At 35.4% G+C, this 18,337-nt stretch overlaps 3 protein-coding genes across 3 annotated transcripts; all 3 read left to right on the top strand.

Annotated features, from left to right (window-relative positions):
* Nucleotides 1-1,100: 1,100 nt before the first annotated feature.
* LOC117911809 (monooxygenase 2-like) lies at nucleotides 1,101-7,233 on the top strand. Its single transcript, XM_034826232.1, has 6 exons — nucleotides 1,101-1,222; nucleotides 2,885-3,031; nucleotides 3,655-3,723; nucleotides 3,969-4,134; nucleotides 4,404-4,632; nucleotides 6,490-7,233. The coding sequence occupies exons 1-6, from the start codon at nucleotides 1,149-1,151 to the stop codon at nucleotides 7,038-7,040; spliced, it is 1,236 nt and encodes a 411-aa protein (XP_034682123.1). The 5' UTR covers nucleotides 1,101-1,148; the 3' UTR covers nucleotides 7,041-7,233.
* A 92-nt stretch (nucleotides 7,234-7,325) lies between these two features.
* LOC117911810 (monooxygenase 2-like) lies at nucleotides 7,326-10,685 on the top strand. Its single transcript, XM_034826233.1, has 4 exons — nucleotides 7,326-7,829; nucleotides 9,256-9,406; nucleotides 9,957-10,184; nucleotides 10,251-10,685. The coding sequence occupies exons 3-4, from the start codon at nucleotides 9,998-10,000 to the stop codon at nucleotides 10,499-10,501; spliced, it is 438 nt and encodes a 145-aa protein (XP_034682124.1). The 5' UTR covers nucleotides 7,326-7,829; nucleotides 9,256-9,406; nucleotides 9,957-9,997; the 3' UTR covers nucleotides 10,502-10,685.
* A 1,066-nt stretch (nucleotides 10,686-11,751) lies between these two features.
* Nucleotides 11,752-18,018, top strand: LOC117911130 (probable 26S proteasome non-ATPase regulatory subunit 3). Its single transcript, XM_034825334.1, has 10 exons — nucleotides 11,752-11,860; nucleotides 11,935-12,010; nucleotides 12,137-12,230; nucleotides 12,315-12,505; nucleotides 14,053-14,190; nucleotides 14,270-14,406; nucleotides 14,609-14,663; nucleotides 14,740-14,850; nucleotides 16,545-16,784; nucleotides 17,184-18,018. Exons 3-10 carry the CDS (start codon nucleotides 12,152-12,154, stop codon nucleotides 17,694-17,696), a joined length of 1,464 nt encoding a protein of 487 aa, XP_034681225.1. The 5' UTR covers nucleotides 11,752-11,860; nucleotides 11,935-12,010; nucleotides 12,137-12,151; the 3' UTR covers nucleotides 17,697-18,018.
* Nucleotides 18,019-18,337: the final 319 nt, after the last annotated feature.

Below are 18,337 nucleotides of genomic sequence, written 5' to 3'. Positions count from 1 at the left end.
TAATATTACAACTTAAAAGTTATTTTTAATTTTAAATAATAAGTTATTTTTAATTTTAAATAATAAGTTAAAAGAGTTAATTTATTCTTAATTTGAAATATTTTTTGCCTTATTTGCTCACACTAGTGATATATTTTAGAATTATAATTTCCGATGACTCAATTTTTATAATAAATATTTTACAGTTATTTTATGTAACTATAATACTTTAAATATGAATGTTTTATAAATAAATTTATTACTTAAAATTAGTGAAAATAAATATTATCTAAAATTAACAAGAGTAAATATGTCAATTTAGTAATTTCGAATAAATTTTAAGTCAATTTTATTAAATAATCTTAATTCTTAAAATAAGTAATAAATTTTAAGTTAATAACTTCATAATTATTTAACTTAAGTCATTAAATAATATGTATTAAGTTTAATCAAATACCCACTTGGAAACTAATTTTTGAATTTATACTAAAATTATGATTTTATAAAATTATTTTTACAAAATAAAATAAAATACCAAGAATAGGTATAGACAGAAATGAAGAGCTTGTTTGACAATTGTTTTTGAAAACTGTTATACGATGTTTTACAGAATAAAAATATGTTTGAAAACTTAAAATATGTTTAACCCATTTTTAATATTTTAAAAATAATCTTTTTATGTCTAATGTTTTATTTTTAATATTTTTATATGTTTGTATAATTATTTTTTAAAACAATTCTCAGAAAACAAGTGAAAACGGTACAAAATAATTAAAAATATTTTTTGAAAACATCATATTCTATATTTTTAAGAATAAAAAATAAAAAATAATTTTTAATTGTCTGATATATTTTCTAAATTTTTTATTGGAGATAAAGAGCAAATTATTTTCAAAATCAGTCGCCTAGCAGGCCAAACCAGAAATGTTTCAAAATAGGTCTCACAAGTATAATATACATATATATGGCCAAAAGGACTATTTCGAATCAAACTTGGGATTCATGGGCCCATCATCAGGCAGCCGCCATGAATTATTGGGGACGTGTGGCCACATACTTCCAAGTTCCAACACCTTGCCCTCTCTATATAAATCTCTGTATTCATTCCCAAAACCAAAGCTCAGAGCTCCTATAGATAAGAGTAGAGAGGAACAGAGAGGAAGAAGACGATGGATGCGGTTGAAGAGATAGTGATTGTGGGAGCTGGAATTTCAGGCCTTACCACTGCCTTGGGACTCCACAGGTAACCCCACCCCACCATGCCGTCGTGCCTTTTTCTTTCTTTGTATTATTGGTTTTGTTTCCCTCCGTGTCGGGAATAAGAAGGGCAGGAATAAAAATGAAGGTTAGTTGTAGTACCGTTGAAAAAAGAGTCCAACTGTCTTTAACGGGAATGTTTTTTTGTGGTCAAACATACTTCTTATTTTTTCAAAACCACTTCTTCTACTAGGAATTTTTTTAAGAACTTGTCTGATGATAGGAAGCGTTTTTAAATTAAAAATGATTTTTTTAAAAAAATAATTAGACATTTGATAAATTTTAAAAAATATTTTTAAAATTTTGAAAAATTATTTATAGTATTTTTTTAGAAAAAAAATTTCATAAATGATTTTTTTTTAAAAAAGTACTTTTAGAGAAAACATTTTTATTAAAAACACTTTAAATAAAAACTGCCCAACACACTTTTAAAATTATAATCAAATAAATTTTAAGACTGTGTTTAATAGTATTTTTAAGAGAATCATCTATTGGATGTTTTTTTTTTAAAATACTATAAGTATTGTAGTATTTTTTTTTTACTTTTTAAAAGTGTTTTTTAAATTTTACCATATCTTTGATTTGTTTTTTTCAATAATATTTTTTATAGTAGAAGTGTTTTCTAAAAACATTATCAAATAAATGTAAACCTGGAAATAAAGTCTAATGAAATGAAATAATTATTAATAGGGATATGCCAATATAAAATTTGTCAAAAAAAAAAATTATTAAGAGGGATGGGAGAATATGAAATTTGTCAAAAACGCTGCGTTTTGATGGTGTTGTTTGTGTGAAATTTGTCCAAAACGGTGCGTTTTGATGGTGTTGTTCATGTGAGTTTTAACGTAGATGGCAAAAACGGTGCGTTTCATTGCAGCGAAAATTCCTGGTACGTGGTAATATAAGTAATAACTAATAACTCCCCCTCCATTTGAAGGCTCTGTTTGGCTGGTGGGAAAAAAGAATCGGAATTGGCTTCCAAAGAGGGTGTCTTTTACTCGGTTTTCTCATCAGCCAAATGGGGGTAAACATATGTTAGGAAGCTTCTATGTATAGATTGTTTAGATCTATGAATTCAGACTTCTCATTTACGCGATGAATTTTTCATTTTTCTTAGAATCTATTAAGAAGATTTCTTTGACTATTTGATATGGGTTATTTTGATGTGAGAAAATTGATTTAATTACCCATTTTCCTGTCAGATTTTCGATAATTCTTTATGGGTTTGGTCTAAGAAAAGCCATTTCTATGGTTGTAATTTGAGATAGTATTGATTAAGAGAAAAATGGAAAATAAACAGACCGAGAGGATTGAACTAAAGCTCAGATTCCAGGTTCAACAATCATTCGACCAAAAATTTTAAGCTGTTAGGTCTATGGTGCATTTCAAGTCAGCTAAAGCTTGACAGTATCATTTGTTTTAAGGAAGATGCTTAACCAGCAAGAAATTAAATTGTGTGATTTAAGGAGGACTAAGATAGTTTCCGAAAAATATCCTTTTTCGATTTTGTTCAGACTATTGAGTCTTCTTAAATGGTGTTGTTTATGTTTCGCTTGATTCCCCCGTTTAATGCTTGTTGTTTTTGCAAGTTTGTGGTTTTGGAGAACAAAAAATTTATGGATTCTCTACTCATTATTTGGTTATTCAGGCTGGGTTTGCGAAGCTTAGTGCTGGAATCATCGCATAGTTTGAGAGTGACTGGGTTTGCATTCATTACATGGACCAATGCGTGGAGGGCTTTGGATGCTATAGGCGTTGGAGACTATCTCCGTCAACATCATAACCAGCTTTATGGGTAACTCTGACCCACCCTCCATCACAATTAACCTATACTTGCAATTAGTCCATTTGATCTTAGTTGATTAAGAGCCATCGCTCTATTTTTTGCAATCATCTACCATTTAGCCAATAATTATGTCTAATGATAGTGTGAGGCATTTCTGTTTTCAATGAAGGATAGTGATTTCGAATGGTTTGTGCCCATTCACAATTCTTTTCCTATGTGTTGTGGTGTAGAATTTGTATCCTTTTGGGTGGCATATATATATATATTTGGTCTTTCATTTGAAAAGATTTTTATTGACTAGTCTCAGAAATATGCACCATCCACCATAATGCGATTTGCCCTGCATGAACATTTAATTTAAAATAAAGTAAGTATTTAATTTCTAGTCTGCAATCATAAAAAGGGATTGCAGGATTGTGAGGAGATATGGATCCATCCACCTCTGTAAATTTGCAAAACTGGATATAGGGCTGGCCGAAAGGAACTGAGATAGTCTGTTGGTGTGTTAGTATACTTCTGCATGCCATGCTAGCATACTACCATTTGTTCAATGATTTGTGAGTCTCATTGTGGATGCGGGTTTATTCCTCTCCACGTTAGGATGTAAAATAACTGCAGGGATCTGATTTCAGGTTGCAGTCTACCTCTGCAGTATCAGGTCTTCAAACTTCAGAAATATCATTTAAGGACAAAGGAAAAAAGTAAGTTTTTTCATGCACAATAGTAATTGTTTTGACTCATCAGTTGATCTCAAACTAGCTAGCCAAATCATCTATATATCCCCAATTCAACTTAACATAGTCCCAACTATATTAGTGTTGGTTACTTTTGGTGGGCATCTCTCAATTGAAAAAATATACCATATCAGTCATTTTTCTTCATTTATTGATTGTGATTTTGAGCACTTTCTGAGTTTTATCATCTTGTGGGGTTTGGTCTTATTTAGTGGAGAGCATGATGTTCGGTGTCTTCAGAGGAAGGTGCTATTAGAAGCCCTTCTAAAAGAACTGCCAGATGGCACAATCAGGTATTCCTCCAAGGTTGTTTCTGTTGAGGAATCAGGCTACTTGAAGCTGGTGCATCTTGCTGATGGATCCATTCTTAAAACCAAGGTAAAATCAGTCTACCATTTATTGTCAGATAAATAGGTGGTATGCTGTAGGTTGACTAATTACTCAATGGATATAAATCAAATACATCATAATTATTGAATATGGGTTCAATGAAGGAGGTAACTATATTCTATTTATAGTCGTCCCACCAATCGACAATGTTATTAATGGTCTAACTGGGGCACATTTTTATTTTTATATTTTATTGTATATGGGAAGTTTTGAGTCTAATTTCTCAGACACTATTTGTAACAATACTTGAATGGAAGGTGTTGATCGGATGCGATGGAGTGAACTCAATGGTGGCAAAATGGCTGGGCTTGAAGAAGCCAGCTTTTACAAGGCGATATGCCTTTCGAGCCTATGCATATTTCAAGAGTGGTCATGGTTTTGAGCCCAAATTCCTGCAGTTCAATGGGAAAGGTGTTCGATGTGGTTTTATCCCTTGTGATGATAAGACTGTGTATTGGTTTATGGCCTTTACACCTTCCAGCCAAGGTAACCCTTTCATTCTCACTAGAATTATAGTGTGTTTTATTGAATATGCATTATGCATGAGTGAGTCATGCCCACCCCCCCAACAAAAAAAATGAAGGTACGATTAATTTTTGCTCTTGCTATTAGAACTCTCTTTTTAAAATCAGATGATCTCATTCTTGATTGATGTGGCAATGGTATTTTCTGAAGGGCAATTCTTAGTAGTGTAAAAGGTGAGATAGGAGGTCAGTGAAGCGTCAAAGCTTGAGGAGGAAGTAGAGAAAACTAAGAGGAGAGTGTTGGGGATGGGGAAGAGAGGGAGGGGAGCCAAAGGCAATTGTTTCAAAATGGAGAAGAGGCATCAAAAAGGACATAGGAGAGGGACCCATCTTCTCTTGGAGATGGATTCAAGAGCACTTTGGGAGGCCAAAGACCAAAAACCAAAGTGATTGGAGTCTTATCTTGTTATTATGCACAAAAGAACCATTAAACCTTTTATATAGAGGCTTATGGTTGAATTCCACTGGTAGGTTAAGCCAACCAATGGAAGGCTTCAACCTATACCAATCCAACTTTCTACTAAGACCACCATGCTTGTAGTGACACATCACATTAGGTGGCGATGCTTCCTTGATGATCATGTATTCCCTACCTCCCATTTCGGTTAAAACGGGTCTGATGTATGTACGACCTACCTCACCTTGATGAGTCTTCAGCTCCATCCTCTAAATTAAGACCACCCTCAACTTGTCCCAGAGTACAATGGTAGGAAGGTTAAATCCATTGTCAGGGTGCACTAAATCCATATGGGATCCCTGAAGCTCTACTCTTGACTTGAGCAGACATAATAGCATCGGGGTACCATGCCCTAAGTGGGATGCCTTTGAGGAAGTGTGAAAATCATGTGGAGAGGATATGAAGGGAGACAAACTTGAAGGAATCAACTCTTCCCATAGAAGGAATGATTATGTATCAGAATCCCTCATGAATGCCCTTATTTAATGGGGTCATGTTGACACCTGCCACAAGAATGGGGAAAGCAGGACAACACCATTCACAGGGTTGAATCCATAGGGACCCAAGGGTCACCACCATGGGTTAAAGGATAGGAATCCTTCCCTGCTTCCAAAACATAAAATCCATGTAGGCTTTTGAGGGCTAACCTCTATGACCTAATGATGAGTGACTTCTCACCTCTACTTAAGAATGAGAATCAGAAAAGGAATTAATAATTCTCAAGATTATTGAATTTGAGAGTGATAAAGAATAAGTCCTGATCCAGAGATCACAGTAATGGGTGTCCTGCCATGTGATCCAAACAGTGACTTAGAAAACAAGAAGTTGACTTGTATAGCATCATTCTTGCACAAAGAAAAAAAATATTCATTAAAGCTGAATTCTCCTACATGCAGCAACACCATTTTTGACATTGTGGGATGAAGGTGTTTGAACTGAAAGAAAAACAGGATTTACCATGGCATCACCTTTAGACACAGGAAAATGATACTCTTTCTGACTGAACTTTCTGTCTTGAATCCTGTTTTATGTTGTGATGTTATTTTTGCATTAAAATGGAGAATGGTGAGCATTTGCTCTAGAATGGAAGCAGAAATGTATTTTGCCATGTCAGTTAGAAAGAGTTCACTTATGTTGCATCACTCTTTAAACAAGCTTTTAAACTCCAAAACAAAATTTTGTTGCCTGGATGAACGATTACAAGACTACTAACAATTATAAAATTGTTTATCATTTTTTTTACTCATTTCCATGTAGATTGGAAGGATTGAAACCTGAATGTTGTGTGTTACTTGTCAGTATGTATGACCTTTATTTGGGCAGTTCCTAAGTTTTCTTTGATTCATTCATGAAATAATACAGAAAAACAGATGGAAAATGACCCAGCTAAGATGAAGCAATTCGCATTGAGCAATCTGGGAAACGTACCTGATCAAGTAAAGGCAGTTGTAGAAAGCACTGAAATGGATTCTTTTTCATTAGCTCAATTGAGATTCAGATATCCATGGGAGCTTCTATGGGGGAATATCAGCAAAGACAATGTTTGTGTGGCTGGGGATGCACTCCACCCCATGACACCAGATCTTGGGCAAGGTGCGTGTTCAGCCTTAGAAGACTGTGTTGTCTTAGCCAGGTGTCTTGCTGAAGCATTGTCAAAGAAACCAAAAAACAAAGCTAAAGAAAAAGAAGAAGAGGAGGAGGAATTCAAGAGGATCAAAATGGGGTTGGAGCAATACGCTAAGGAGAGGAGATACAGAGGCATTGATCTCATCACATCTTCTTACCTGGTGGGTTTTATGCAGCAGAGTGATGGGAAGGTGTTGAACTTCATCAGGGATAAAATCTCTGCACTCCTTGCTGGGGTGCCGTTAAAGAAGGCTGATTTTGATTGTGGGAAGCTCAGCATGTCTTGATGCAACTCTTATGCTTTTGTTTTTATTGTCATGAGATTCCTAAATTTCTGATTTCTATTCCCTAAAATCGGATGGAACATAGCTTCTTGATAATAGAAGGATGTCCATGCGTTTCTGTTTGTGTTTCTCAAGCAAAATAAACCACCGCAGCTTCTCTTTTCTTGATAATAAAAGTACAATAAATTTTACTTTCTTCGCATTTTCCTCCAAATTTTCCTTCAACCAAGCATAGCCTTAAAGTCAAGTTCAAAACGATGCGTTTTAATTGCAAAGTGCAGAATGGCAGTTGACGGCGCGTTTTTATGGTGTTACATGGAGGGATAAAATGCTGTCATTTCATGGCAATGGAAGATCTCAGATCTCACTGTCAAAAACTCAGGATCTCAGGTGATTTTCCCTCTGTTTGCCCACTGAGCAAATGCAAGAAAAAGAAGTGAAAATTTTCATTATTGGGAGCTCTGAAAACGAAGATCTCCATTTGAATGTGGTCAGGGCTCCCATTTGGCTTCGTTTTGCGGTCCATTTTTCTCCGTTTTCTCGGCAGCCAAATGGAGGGGAACAGACATTAGGAAGTTTCTATGTTTAAATTGTTTGGATTCATAGATTCAAACTTCTCATTTAAATGCATTGCCTTCACATGATGTACATTATTCACAATGCTTTACTACTCAAGCTGCATTATTTACTGATTGCTTGATGATCTTTGAGGTTTCATCGTGATGGGGATGGATCATTACCAAAGGGAATGGCCCAGCATCTGATGTGGGGTGAACTGTGATTGAGAGAGTGGTAATTCACTGTTGTTGTGCTTGCATCCTACGTGTGATAAATAGTGTTTTGTTAATCTGGGTAACTGCAGATTCGTTGGATACACCAAATCAACCATGATAGAATGCATATAGGAATGAATTTTTATAGCAAATTCAGATCCACCTTCATGTAGTGTACATTATTCTTATCCTTTTCTCCTTTCATATCAGATTTGGTATAGTATTTTATTAAGCTGGGTAGACTGCAGAGTCATTCCACTGCAGACTTGTTCAAGAAACCAATCCATTGGCCTAAAAGCTCTATATCGGTTTAAATTTGTAAACTAGGTATTTTATGAGAGATTATGGCTTAGAGTGATAAATGAACTTTTTGAAACAGAGAGGTAAAAGTTGATGGAAGGAAACAAGAATGGAGAAAGTGTGTTTTAGCATTGGTGAAAGATGATGCAAATTTTTTTATCGAGCTTATTGCTCATATTTAGATTCCTGTGGGTGTATTTTTCCCAGTTTTCTCAGCAGCCAAACAAAGGGAAAACAGAAATCAGAATTCTTCGAAGTACAAGCTTTTTAGATTTATAGATTCAAACTTCTCATTTATGTGCTGAATTCATTTTTCTTAGTATCTATTGAGAAGCCATGCTGTAACTGTTAAATACTTGTGCTCATTTAGTTATCAGTTTTCCTGATAGAATTTTCAATGATTCTTTAAGGGTACTGTACTTCCTGTAGTTAAAAATTTGAGATACTATTAAGAGAAAAACAGGAAATAAAGAGACTGAGAGGATTGAACCTTTAGCTCTGATATCATCAACCCAAAAGTTTAAGCTGTTAGGTAATGGAACATAGAAATATTCTCTAAATCATGGCTGCTGTTGGGGTAATCACCCGAATCGAACAAATTTTCTTTTACCTGAGATCTATTTTTCTATGCATCTTGCCTCTGCTGGTGAGCTATAGGAGGAGCATTCTGATCTTGTGCATCAAAATTCTGCTGGCATATCTGGGTTGGGTACTTGGGTTGACTAGTAGGATGGCTCAGGCTCGAATAAAAAAATTAATAAGCTCCAAATTAGGATTGAGCTTGGCTTGTTTGTTTCACAAATGAGCTCTAATGAAAGCTGCTGTTTACTTGAGCATGGATAGTTCAGGTTGTTTTAGAGACTTAGGCTACTCACAAGCCTATCAGGCCAGGTAGTTACTCTGCCTGAGTTGAAGCCAAAAAATATACTTTGTACTCAATTTTTTTTTATCACAATGGCAATTTTAAACCAGGCTACATAGCATGGTTTTGTTGCTGCAGCAACAAAATGGTTTCTGCAAATGATCATTTTTCTGTATTCTTCAAAACTTCTGAGCCCTCCTAAATAATGGTGTTTTATGTTTCCCCTGAATTCATGTTTTGGACAAAAAGATACAGGATTTCTCCTTATTACTGAGTTTTGCAGGCTGGGTTTTTGAAGCTTAGTGCTGGAATCATCAGATAGTTTGAGAATGACAGGGTTTGCGTTCACAGCATGGACCAATGCTTGGAGGGCCTTGGACCTAATCGGCATTGGGGACTCTCTCTGTCAACAACATTACCGGCTTCAGGGATAAGTACAGCCTACCCTCTATCATACTTGACCTCTGCCTGCAATTTGTCTATTTGACCTTAGTTGGTGAACCAAGCCTTCTGCAACCCCCTTTTTCCCCCTATTTTCCCCTTTTTTCTTTGCTACATTCTCCCATTTTTCCAGTCCTTACATGTCTAATCATGATTTGAGCATTCTGTTCAAATGTAGTGATCCCAAAAGGTTTGTGCCTGTTAGCACAAACGGTTGACCATTGATTCAGCCTTTCTTCTTTTATTTGCATGTACATAGAGCTTGTTCTAATGTAAGCATATGTCCTCCTGAAGAATCCTTATCCGTTGTGTGGTTCAATGGATATATCCTGTCATTTCCTTGAAAAGATTTTATTGACTAGCCATCACTCATATGCACCATCCAAATGACTTAAAGCAAGTTTTTGCATAGTTGCTCACCAGTCAACTTTGTCATCCAAGGTCTAATTGCAGTCCATTTTTAGTTAGTTTCTTCACACTACACAAAAAAATTTTATTCCTATTTCTCAGACCTTATCATCTGTAATGATATGTAAATGAAAGGTGTTGATCGAATGTGATGGAGTGAACTCAGTGGTGGCAAAATGGTGGGCTTCCAGGAGCCATCTTTTGCAGGGCGAACTTCAATGAGGGGTGTTAAATATTTCAGTAGCAGTCATGGTTTTGAGCTCAAAGTCCTCCATTTATTTGGGAAAGGAATACGGGCTGGGTTTATCCCTTATGATGATAAGAATGTGCATTGGGTTTTCGCCTGCTGTTCTTCCAGCCAAGGTAACCCTTTCAGTCCCACTATATAGATTTCTCGTGTTTTCTACTCTAATCTGTTAAATGATACAGAGAAAGAGATGGAAGGTGACCCAGCTAAGGTGAAGCAGTTTGTACTGGACAATCTTGGGAAGGTCCCTGATGAGCTAAGAGAAATTGTAGAAAGCACTGGGTTGGAAACAATTATATCAGCAAGATTGAGATACAGAAAACCATGGGAGCTGCAGTGGGGGAGTATCAGCAAAGACAATGTCTGCGTGGCTGGTGATGCATTGCACCCCATGACACCAAACTGTCTGCATTCCTGGCTGGTGTGCTGCTGAAGAGAGCTAATTTTGATTGTGGGTAGCTCAGCATTTCTTGATGCAGCCATTAACTATATATTTTCTGTTTGTTTACTGTGATTCTCAATTCCATTCTCCCAGATGAAATGGAGGATAGTTTCTTCTTCTTTGATGATGTTTATGAATCTGAGAGGGTGTGAGAATTCATACATGTTGAGATCAATCTGCACATGCTGTAGATGTCCCGTTAGATTACAAAATTAGGAAAAGAAAAGGAAGAAGAAAAAAAGATGCTTAATTCATCCTTGAAAAATAAAAAAATTATAATGAAAATTATTTATAAAGTTTTTTTTTTCCAAATTATTTTAATTTTTTTCTATATTCAATATATATATAGAGAGAGCAATAGGTCAGCTTTCGGATAGGTCACTCCATCTGAACCTCATATGTCTATTTATGTATATTTTCATCTCTGTAAATATATATATATATATATATATATATATATATATATATATATATTAAACAAGGCAAAACGAACATAGAAAATTTCTATATTCACTCTACTCCTATCTTGTTTAAAAATTTTCAACATTTTTCAATTTTTATTTTAAAATTTTAAAATTTATTAAAAATAAATATAATTTGTAAATATTTATAATTTATTTTTATAAAAAATAATATTTTATTTATATTTAAATTTTTGAAAAATGAAAAAAAAAATTAACTAAAATAAAATTTTAAAATGATATATAATTAGGGTATGGTGGTGTAGAACAAGTCATCTTTATCCCGAAGCCTTTCCACTAAGGTTGGGGTAAGGGTTAAGAGGAGGCTAATTACTGACCATTACCATTTTTAATATATATATGAATTTCATTATTTGATATGTTATTTTTTTTAGAAATAGGCAAAATGGGAAAATTATGCAATATCTTGAGTTTTACTGTAATAATTTTTTTTGTAATTGATTGTATTTTTCATATTTTTGGTATTTTTTATTTCGATTATATTTTTTTAGCTCCATTATTTTCTACTAAAATCATATTTATATCATTAAGTTTTATTTATTTGTACTTCGATTTTATTTTTATGTTTTTGTAAGATTCAAATCTTAAGTTATTTCCTATTTGCAAAACTAAAATATTTTTTTTGTCTAATGTAAAACAAAATGCCCAAAAAGAACTCATTTTCTCATTTTATGACCAAAACACCCCTCCGATCGTCACGTGGCAAGTTTTCATTGGATCGCACCGGAACTGGAGTGAATCTTCTGTATATTCACTCAGAGAGGAAAACCCAAAGCGTTTGCTTTTAACTCGGCTCAGTTGAAAAGAAGCGAACCGTAGAGAACCCAAAAAATCTAGGGTTTCTCTGATCTCAATCAACGAATCTGAGGTCTCGATTCATCTTTTCAGTTCTCCTCTCTTCTTTTCTATATTTATATATGATTTTTCATTCTTGACTTGCAGTGCAAGAAACTGGCTGAAACCCTAGTTTCTTCATCAGATCAACGCTAATTTTGGTCAATTTATTTGGAAATTCAAGGTAGATTTTATATCTGTTTGTTTTTATATCATTCTACGTTCAATTCTCACTTTCAGGCATCAAAATTTGTTTTTGTATTTTGTTTTTTTTTTTTCTTTTTCTCTTTTGGGTATTTTTGTAATGTAGGAGCAATTTTGGAAGATGACTCAAGATGTGGAAATGAAAGAGCTTCCAGCTCCTTCAAATTCTGTTACTTCTACTACTCCTTCAACACTGCAGCGTAAGGAAAAAGAATTGAATTATGTGTCGAACCTTTAACTTCTTTGAAAATGTTGAGTGATTTTGGGTATGTGGGGGTTTTCAGATTTGAAGGAGATAGCGTCGCTCATCGAGAGCAGCGCGTATGCTCGTGAGGTTCGCCGCATTGTGCGCGCCATTCGGCTTACCATGATATTGAGGCGGAAGCTGAAGGCGACTGTGCTCTCTGGATTCCTAAATTATGCCCTTAACCCGGGATCGGAGGTGCACACCCGGTTGTCCTCGTATCTCCCCAAGGTAATTTATGGGTTTGCATTTATTTGTGTATTCCATCTTGTAGTCTATAGTGTATTTTGCAAGTCTGAATCTTGTGAATGTATGGAGCTTGTATTGACATTATGTACTTTACTTTGGTTACATATAAATAGAGACTGTATCTTTTGAGTTTCCTCAGTTGTAACACAGTAATGAAGTGATTATGATATAGATTTGATGCCATCGTAAGCTTCTTTATTAGCATTCATTTCTCGTGGAGGGAAAGTTAGGGGTGGCATCAATTGGGGATAAGACAAGGGAAAGCTGTTGAGGATGGTTTGATCATATAAAAGGTGAACCAATAAATCTACCTATAAGGAGTTATTTGGTTCAAGTAGAAGGTGCTATGAGGTAGCCAAGTGGTAAAGAGCTAACGAACCGCAAGAAGTTGAGGCTTTGTTGAGCTGGATTGAGTAGGTTTCCAAGAAAGTGTGATGTAGTGAGTATGGATTAATTGTATGACTTAGGTTATTTTGAAAGTGTGGATGGTCTAGATACTCTAGTCCAGAGTTGTGTTAAACACAAAAATTAGACACATTGTTCACATGACATATTAGACAAGCCTAAAAAATTTCCTTTTTTCAGATAAGTAACAATGATTTTCATTTGAAGAAACTTTGTGTATCAAGTACTCAAGCTGTATGTATAGAAGAAAAAAGCAGACACCTCTTGATGCACAAACTTTTTACATCTAGTAATGGAATATTATGTCATGTATTGAGTTATTGTCTTCTTTTCTACCCTTACATGGAACCTAGAGGCTTTGGTTTGTAGAAGGTATTCCATCTCTCTTTTGTCAAGTAGCTCATGTTAGTCATTGGCTCATTTTCCCATGTTCCTTTTACATGAGCAGACAAGGGAAAGTGGATAACCCCTTTGTTCCCATGTGATACAGACCACATCTTATTGAGGTCAATTCTCTATTGTGTGGTTTTGCCTTATTGTGCCCATTGTATATATCCTGTGTGCTTTGATTACTCTTTTTTTTTTTTCACCATATATATACATGTTTTATTGCCTATTAAAAAAAAAAATACATCTTGTTGATGTGAATGACCACAAAAGAAGTTCTGCAGACCTTCCTCAGGCATCTTTCTTCCATATTCATGGTTATCTACTAGCATTCCTGTGAAATTCTTGACAATTTTGACAATGATCATTGCAGCTGCTATTGACACTTTTTCGGGGAAGAATTGGGAAAACTGAAAAATCAGAGATGTTATGCCATTGACTATGTTGATGACCATTCTATCTTGTACTAGGCTGCAAACAATTTTTTCTTGTTATTTCATAACACTTCATATATCAGGATGATGATGATTTATAATATTTGTATATCCTTGGAGTTGGATGATGTATGATCTCTTCCAAGATGTATGCATCTTAGAATATCAAATCATGCCCTATCTGAAAATTACTAACTTCCTAGTCTTCCTTATCTAACCTTTGAAATTTACATTCTCTCTAGTAATGCCATTTGGTATTTTTATCATGTTCCATATCATTAGCTTAAGTTAATGTTGTTACAGGAAGATGAACATGACATGGAAGTTGATACTGCAACATCTGCAACTCAAACTCCTGCAAAACACCCCTTGCCAGAACTTGAGATTTACTGCTACTTGCTAGTTCTGATTTTTCTGATTGATCAGAAGAAATACAAAGAGGTGAGATTGTATTGAGCAATCAAGGAATTCCCTCTTCACTGAATTGGTTACTTATTAATATGATATTTTTGTCTTTCAGGCTAAAGCTTGTTCCGCAGCAAGCATCACACGGCTGAAGAATCTGAATCGGAGAACCATTGATGTTCTGGCATCCAGGCTTTATTCTTATTACTCTCTTAGCTATGAACTCACGGGTGATCTTGCTGAGATTCGAGGGTGAGTGATATGTTTGTCTAAATTCATCTTAAATCATATACAAAATCCATCGGTTCAGCAAAAAATTGTGTATTTTGCATATTCCAGTGTGATGTGAATATATTGTCATACAGAAAATATAAATGAGGAACAAGATTAGATTGCATTATGGTTATACATTTTTTTGTCTAACCTAGACGCTTATTTACTCTTTGATTTACAGTAACCTCCTTGCCTTGCATCGGATTGCAACATTGCGCCATGATGAGCTGGGTCAGGTCTGTTTTCTAGTTATGCGTGCAATTACTTTGTCATATTCTAGTGCCTTACTCTTGACATGTTGGTATGGTTCAGGAAACACTTCTAAACCTGCTTCTGCGTAATTACCTCCATTACAACTTGTATGATCAGGCTGAGAAACTGAGGTCAAAGGCACCTCGTTTTGAAGCTCATTCAAATCAGCAGGTAACTCCAACTTCTTTCAACTCAACAATAATTCTATCTTCTTAGGCGACAATGATTGTGAATATGGAATATGGTTCTTTTCTTGATGCGGATTTTTTTCCTTTTTTTTGGTTGGTATGTGTGTGTTGGGGAGGGGGGAGGGGGGGTGGGGATGACGACTGCTATTGTTTAATGGTTGAGACAAGGTCTTAAATGTATACTACAAGCAGCAGGATGTGAAATTGTAAAACAAGAAGTCTTGACCTGTATTATACACTCACAAGAAGGGGAATGGATGAATAATAGTTTTGTTCATCAATTATAAAGGTTTTGGATTATCCAAAAGAGGGATAGTTTTGTGGCAAACTGCGTGCATTGCTTTAATTTGGGTTGTGTGGCGGGAAAGAAATGCTAGGATTTTTTAGGATAAAGCTAGGAATTCAGAGAATCTATGGGATTCCATTCACTTTCTTGCTTCTCTTTGGGCTTTTTGTTCCATGGTTTTTAAGGGCATTCTCCTTAATGTGTTACAACTAAATTGACTAGCAGTGTGTAGCTCCAACGGGATGGTCTAGCCAAGAGAGATTGTTTCGTTGTTTTTACATTTTAGCTTCTTGTTTTTGTTTTCTTGTTGTTTAGTTTTTCTTTGGTGGGAGGATTCCTCATCCTTCTTTTGTACTTCTTATTTCTATCAATATATTTCTTTGTTGTTTCCTATCAAAAAAAAAAAAAAAAATAGTTTTGTTTTTTAACTTCGTCTAATTAAAGAGTTTCAGCTGTGTTTTCCATTTTCATGCAATAGTTTTAAGTAAATGTCAATTTTAAATTTTGAGAGTATTTAAAGGCAAAAGGAACATAGAATTAAGTTACTCGTAGAATCTAGTGTGGTATTTGACGTTGGTACTGCATCCCATCAAGAAATTTATATGTCAATTTTAAATTTTAAGAGTATTTAAAGGAAAGGAACATAGAATTAAGTTACTCATAGAATCTAGTGTGGTATTTGACGTTGGTACTGCATCCCGTCAAGAAATTTATAAATGCAGCAGGAGGGTGTTATCTTTGGATTGTTATGGAAACTATTTATTACCTTATTGGAGTGCATTATATGGCATAAATATGATTAATAAGTGGCATGTACCTTTACTTTGCATAATTTGGGTGGTCTTTGAGGGCTGACTGAGGATCGCTAATTGGTGATGAATCATAACTAAGATCTATTGTGATTGGATAATTTGATTTATTTCAATTGTTCTATATCACTGTCATTATCAACATGATCATCTGATGGCATCATCACCACCCCCACCTCTTGTCTCAGCTTGCCACCATTTAGCTTAGCTGGAAGTGATGATCATTTTTCATTCTAGTCTGTCATTAATTTTTTTGATAAGTGAAGGGGTGAATTTTATATAAATAACAAATGATATACACCAAGGTATATAGGACCTGTTGATGAACATCTAAAATGGTGGCCTCTTCTATAAATGTCGTAAGATATCTCAAGTCCTTATTTTTGTTAGCATTTTTACACTTTAGGTTGTTGGGAACATAATGTGGAGTTATGGTGTTTCTTATAACCAACTGAACTCTAGAAAGGATTGAGATCCAGGCTTTTTTTCTTTTCTTTGTTTTTTTTTTTTTTTGTGGGGTTCCCCGGGGGGGTGTTGCAAATATATGCTGAATGTTCTAATGCTGATTGATTTCTTTGGCAGTTTTGTCGCTACCTCTTCTACCTAGGAAAGATTAGGACAATTCAGTTGGAGTACACAGATGCAAAAGAGTCCCTCCTGCAAGCTGCTCGGAAAGCTCCTGTTTCAGCCCTTGGTTTTCGAGTTCAATGCAACAAGTGGGCTGTGATAGTCCGCCTCCTGCTGGGCGAAATCCCTGAAAGGACTGTTTTTATGCAGAAGGGCATGGAGAAGGCTTTGAGGCCCTACTTTGAGCTTACAAATGTGAGTTTGGGATTATGAAACTTGAATATCAGCCCTTCATTTAGTTCACACAGTAAGAAACGGGTTTAGAAACTAATGATTGAAAATGTCCTTCAATTAGAGTTTAGTAAGCTAATTTAATATGTGGCTGTAATTGTGCTATTAACTAGTAAAGACTATCTGGCAAACCCTTTATATTTCACTACTGAAAATTTAGGGGAAAAAGCACTTGCAGTCCTTATTAATGCAGGACTTGGTTAACCTGGAATTGCAGCTACTTAATCTTTTAATTCCTATCATGCAATCAGGTGTTTGACTCCCACTAGGCCTAAAAAATGGTCTATTGAGGATCAAGTGGCTGGTTTTGCATACTGAACTCTTGCCACTGATTTTGAAGGAAACAATCTGTGTGGTTTTCAGGCAGTGCGAATTGGAGATCTGGAGCTGTTCAAGTCTGTTGCTGAGAAGTTCTCAACTACTTTCAGTTCAGATCGCACACACAATTTGATTGTTAGGCTGCGGCATAATGTCATAAGGACTGGGCTACGCAATATCAGTATCTCGTATTCTCGAATCTCACTGGCGGATGTTGCCCAGAAGCTGAGATTGGACTCTGCAAATCCTATTGCTGATGCTGAGAGCATTGTAGCCAAGGCAATCCGAGATGGTGCTATTGACGCCACATTGGATCATGCAAATGGGTGGATGGTATCCAAGGAGACTGGGGACATCTACTCCACCAACGAACCTCAATTTGCATTTAACTCAAGAATTGCCTTTTGCCTTAACATGCACAACGATGCAGTGCGTGCACTTCGGTTTCCCCCTAATTCCCACAAGGAGAAAGAAAGTGCTGAGAAGAGGAGAGAGAGACAACAGCAGGAGCAAGAGCTTGCAAAGCATATTGCTGAGGAGGACGACGATGAGTTCTAATGGAGTCCTTAAGGGCAATGCACTTTATGGTGGTGTGGCTTCCTTGGAAATTCCTTAACAAGGGTGGATGGCTATCACCTTTTTTAGCTGTTGCTTTCAACTTTGTGAGTTACGTTGTTTTAGGCCTTCGTGCTAACTGTTTCTCTATTCTGAATTACATCCTGGGTTGTCATCTGGATTCAGATTTTCATTCCAAACCCAAACACACCCACCCATGCTTGATGATACATTATTTTTGGTACTGTTTCCGATTTGATTGGATTGATTGGAAGGACACAATCTCAAACCTAAATGGGTGATGATCCATTAAATTGAACCATCATATCAAACTCATAACAATTATATAGGCATTGGCTATGCTTCTCTGTTTTGGAGCTGGTGTTTATATATGTTGCTAGGGCTCTTCTATAGTAGGAGAGTTTTCATACCATAAAGAAAAGTTTCATCAAATGAAAAATAGCCATGCGATCAAAATATTATCATTTTGTACATTTACAATGGTCTCCATTTCTTTGTATTTTATTTTGGTTGTTCGTTCTCAAGTCCCATTTCTTTATATCTTTGTTCAACAATTCAGGTTCATTCTTAAGTCCCGTTTCTTTATATCTTTGTTCAACAGTTCAGATTCAGGCAATCATGTC

This window comes from Vitis riparia, chromosome 3, assembly GCF_004353265.1.
Source record: "Vitis riparia cultivar Riparia Gloire de Montpellier isolate 1030 chromosome 3, EGFV_Vit.rip_1.0, whole genome shotgun sequence".
Taxonomy (NCBI): domain Eukaryota; kingdom Viridiplantae; phylum Streptophyta; class Magnoliopsida; order Vitales; family Vitaceae; genus Vitis; species Vitis riparia.
The sequence above is the reverse complement of the archived record's forward strand: the minus strand, read 5'-3'. Positions and strand labels throughout refer to the sequence as shown.

Bases quoted from the DNA above. Each gene is read 5' to 3' on its own strand.
- LOC117911130 (XM_034825334.1), top strand. From the start codon at position 12,152: ATGACTCAAGATGTGGAAATGAAAGAGCTTCCAGCTCCTTCAAATTCT. The intron at 12,231-12,314 runs GTAAGGAAAAAG...GGGGGTTTTCAG, and splicing joins TACTCCTTCAACACTGCAGC to ATTTGAAGGAGATAGCGTCG. The intron at 14,851-16,544 runs GTAACTCCAACT...TTTCTTTGGCAG, and splicing joins AAGCTCATTCAAATCAGCAG to TTTTGTCGCTACCTCTTCTA.
- LOC117911810 (XM_034826233.1), top strand. From the start codon at position 9,998: ATGGTGGGCTTCCAGGAGCCATCTTTTGCAGGGCGAACTTCAATGAGG. The intron at 10,185-10,250 runs GTAACCCTTTCA...TAAATGATACAG, and splicing joins CTGCTGTTCTTCCAGCCAAG to AGAAAGAGATGGAAGGTGAC.
- LOC117911809 (XM_034826232.1), top strand. From the start codon at position 1,149: ATGGATGCGGTTGAAGAGATAGTGATTGTGGGAGCTGGAATTTCAGGC. The intron at 1,223-2,884 runs GTAACCCCACCC...TTGGTTATTCAG, and splicing joins ACTGCCTTGGGACTCCACAG to GCTGGGTTTGCGAAGCTTAG. The intron at 3,032-3,654 runs GTAACTCTGACC...ATCTGATTTCAG, and splicing joins CATCATAACCAGCTTTATGG to GTTGCAGTCTACCTCTGCAG.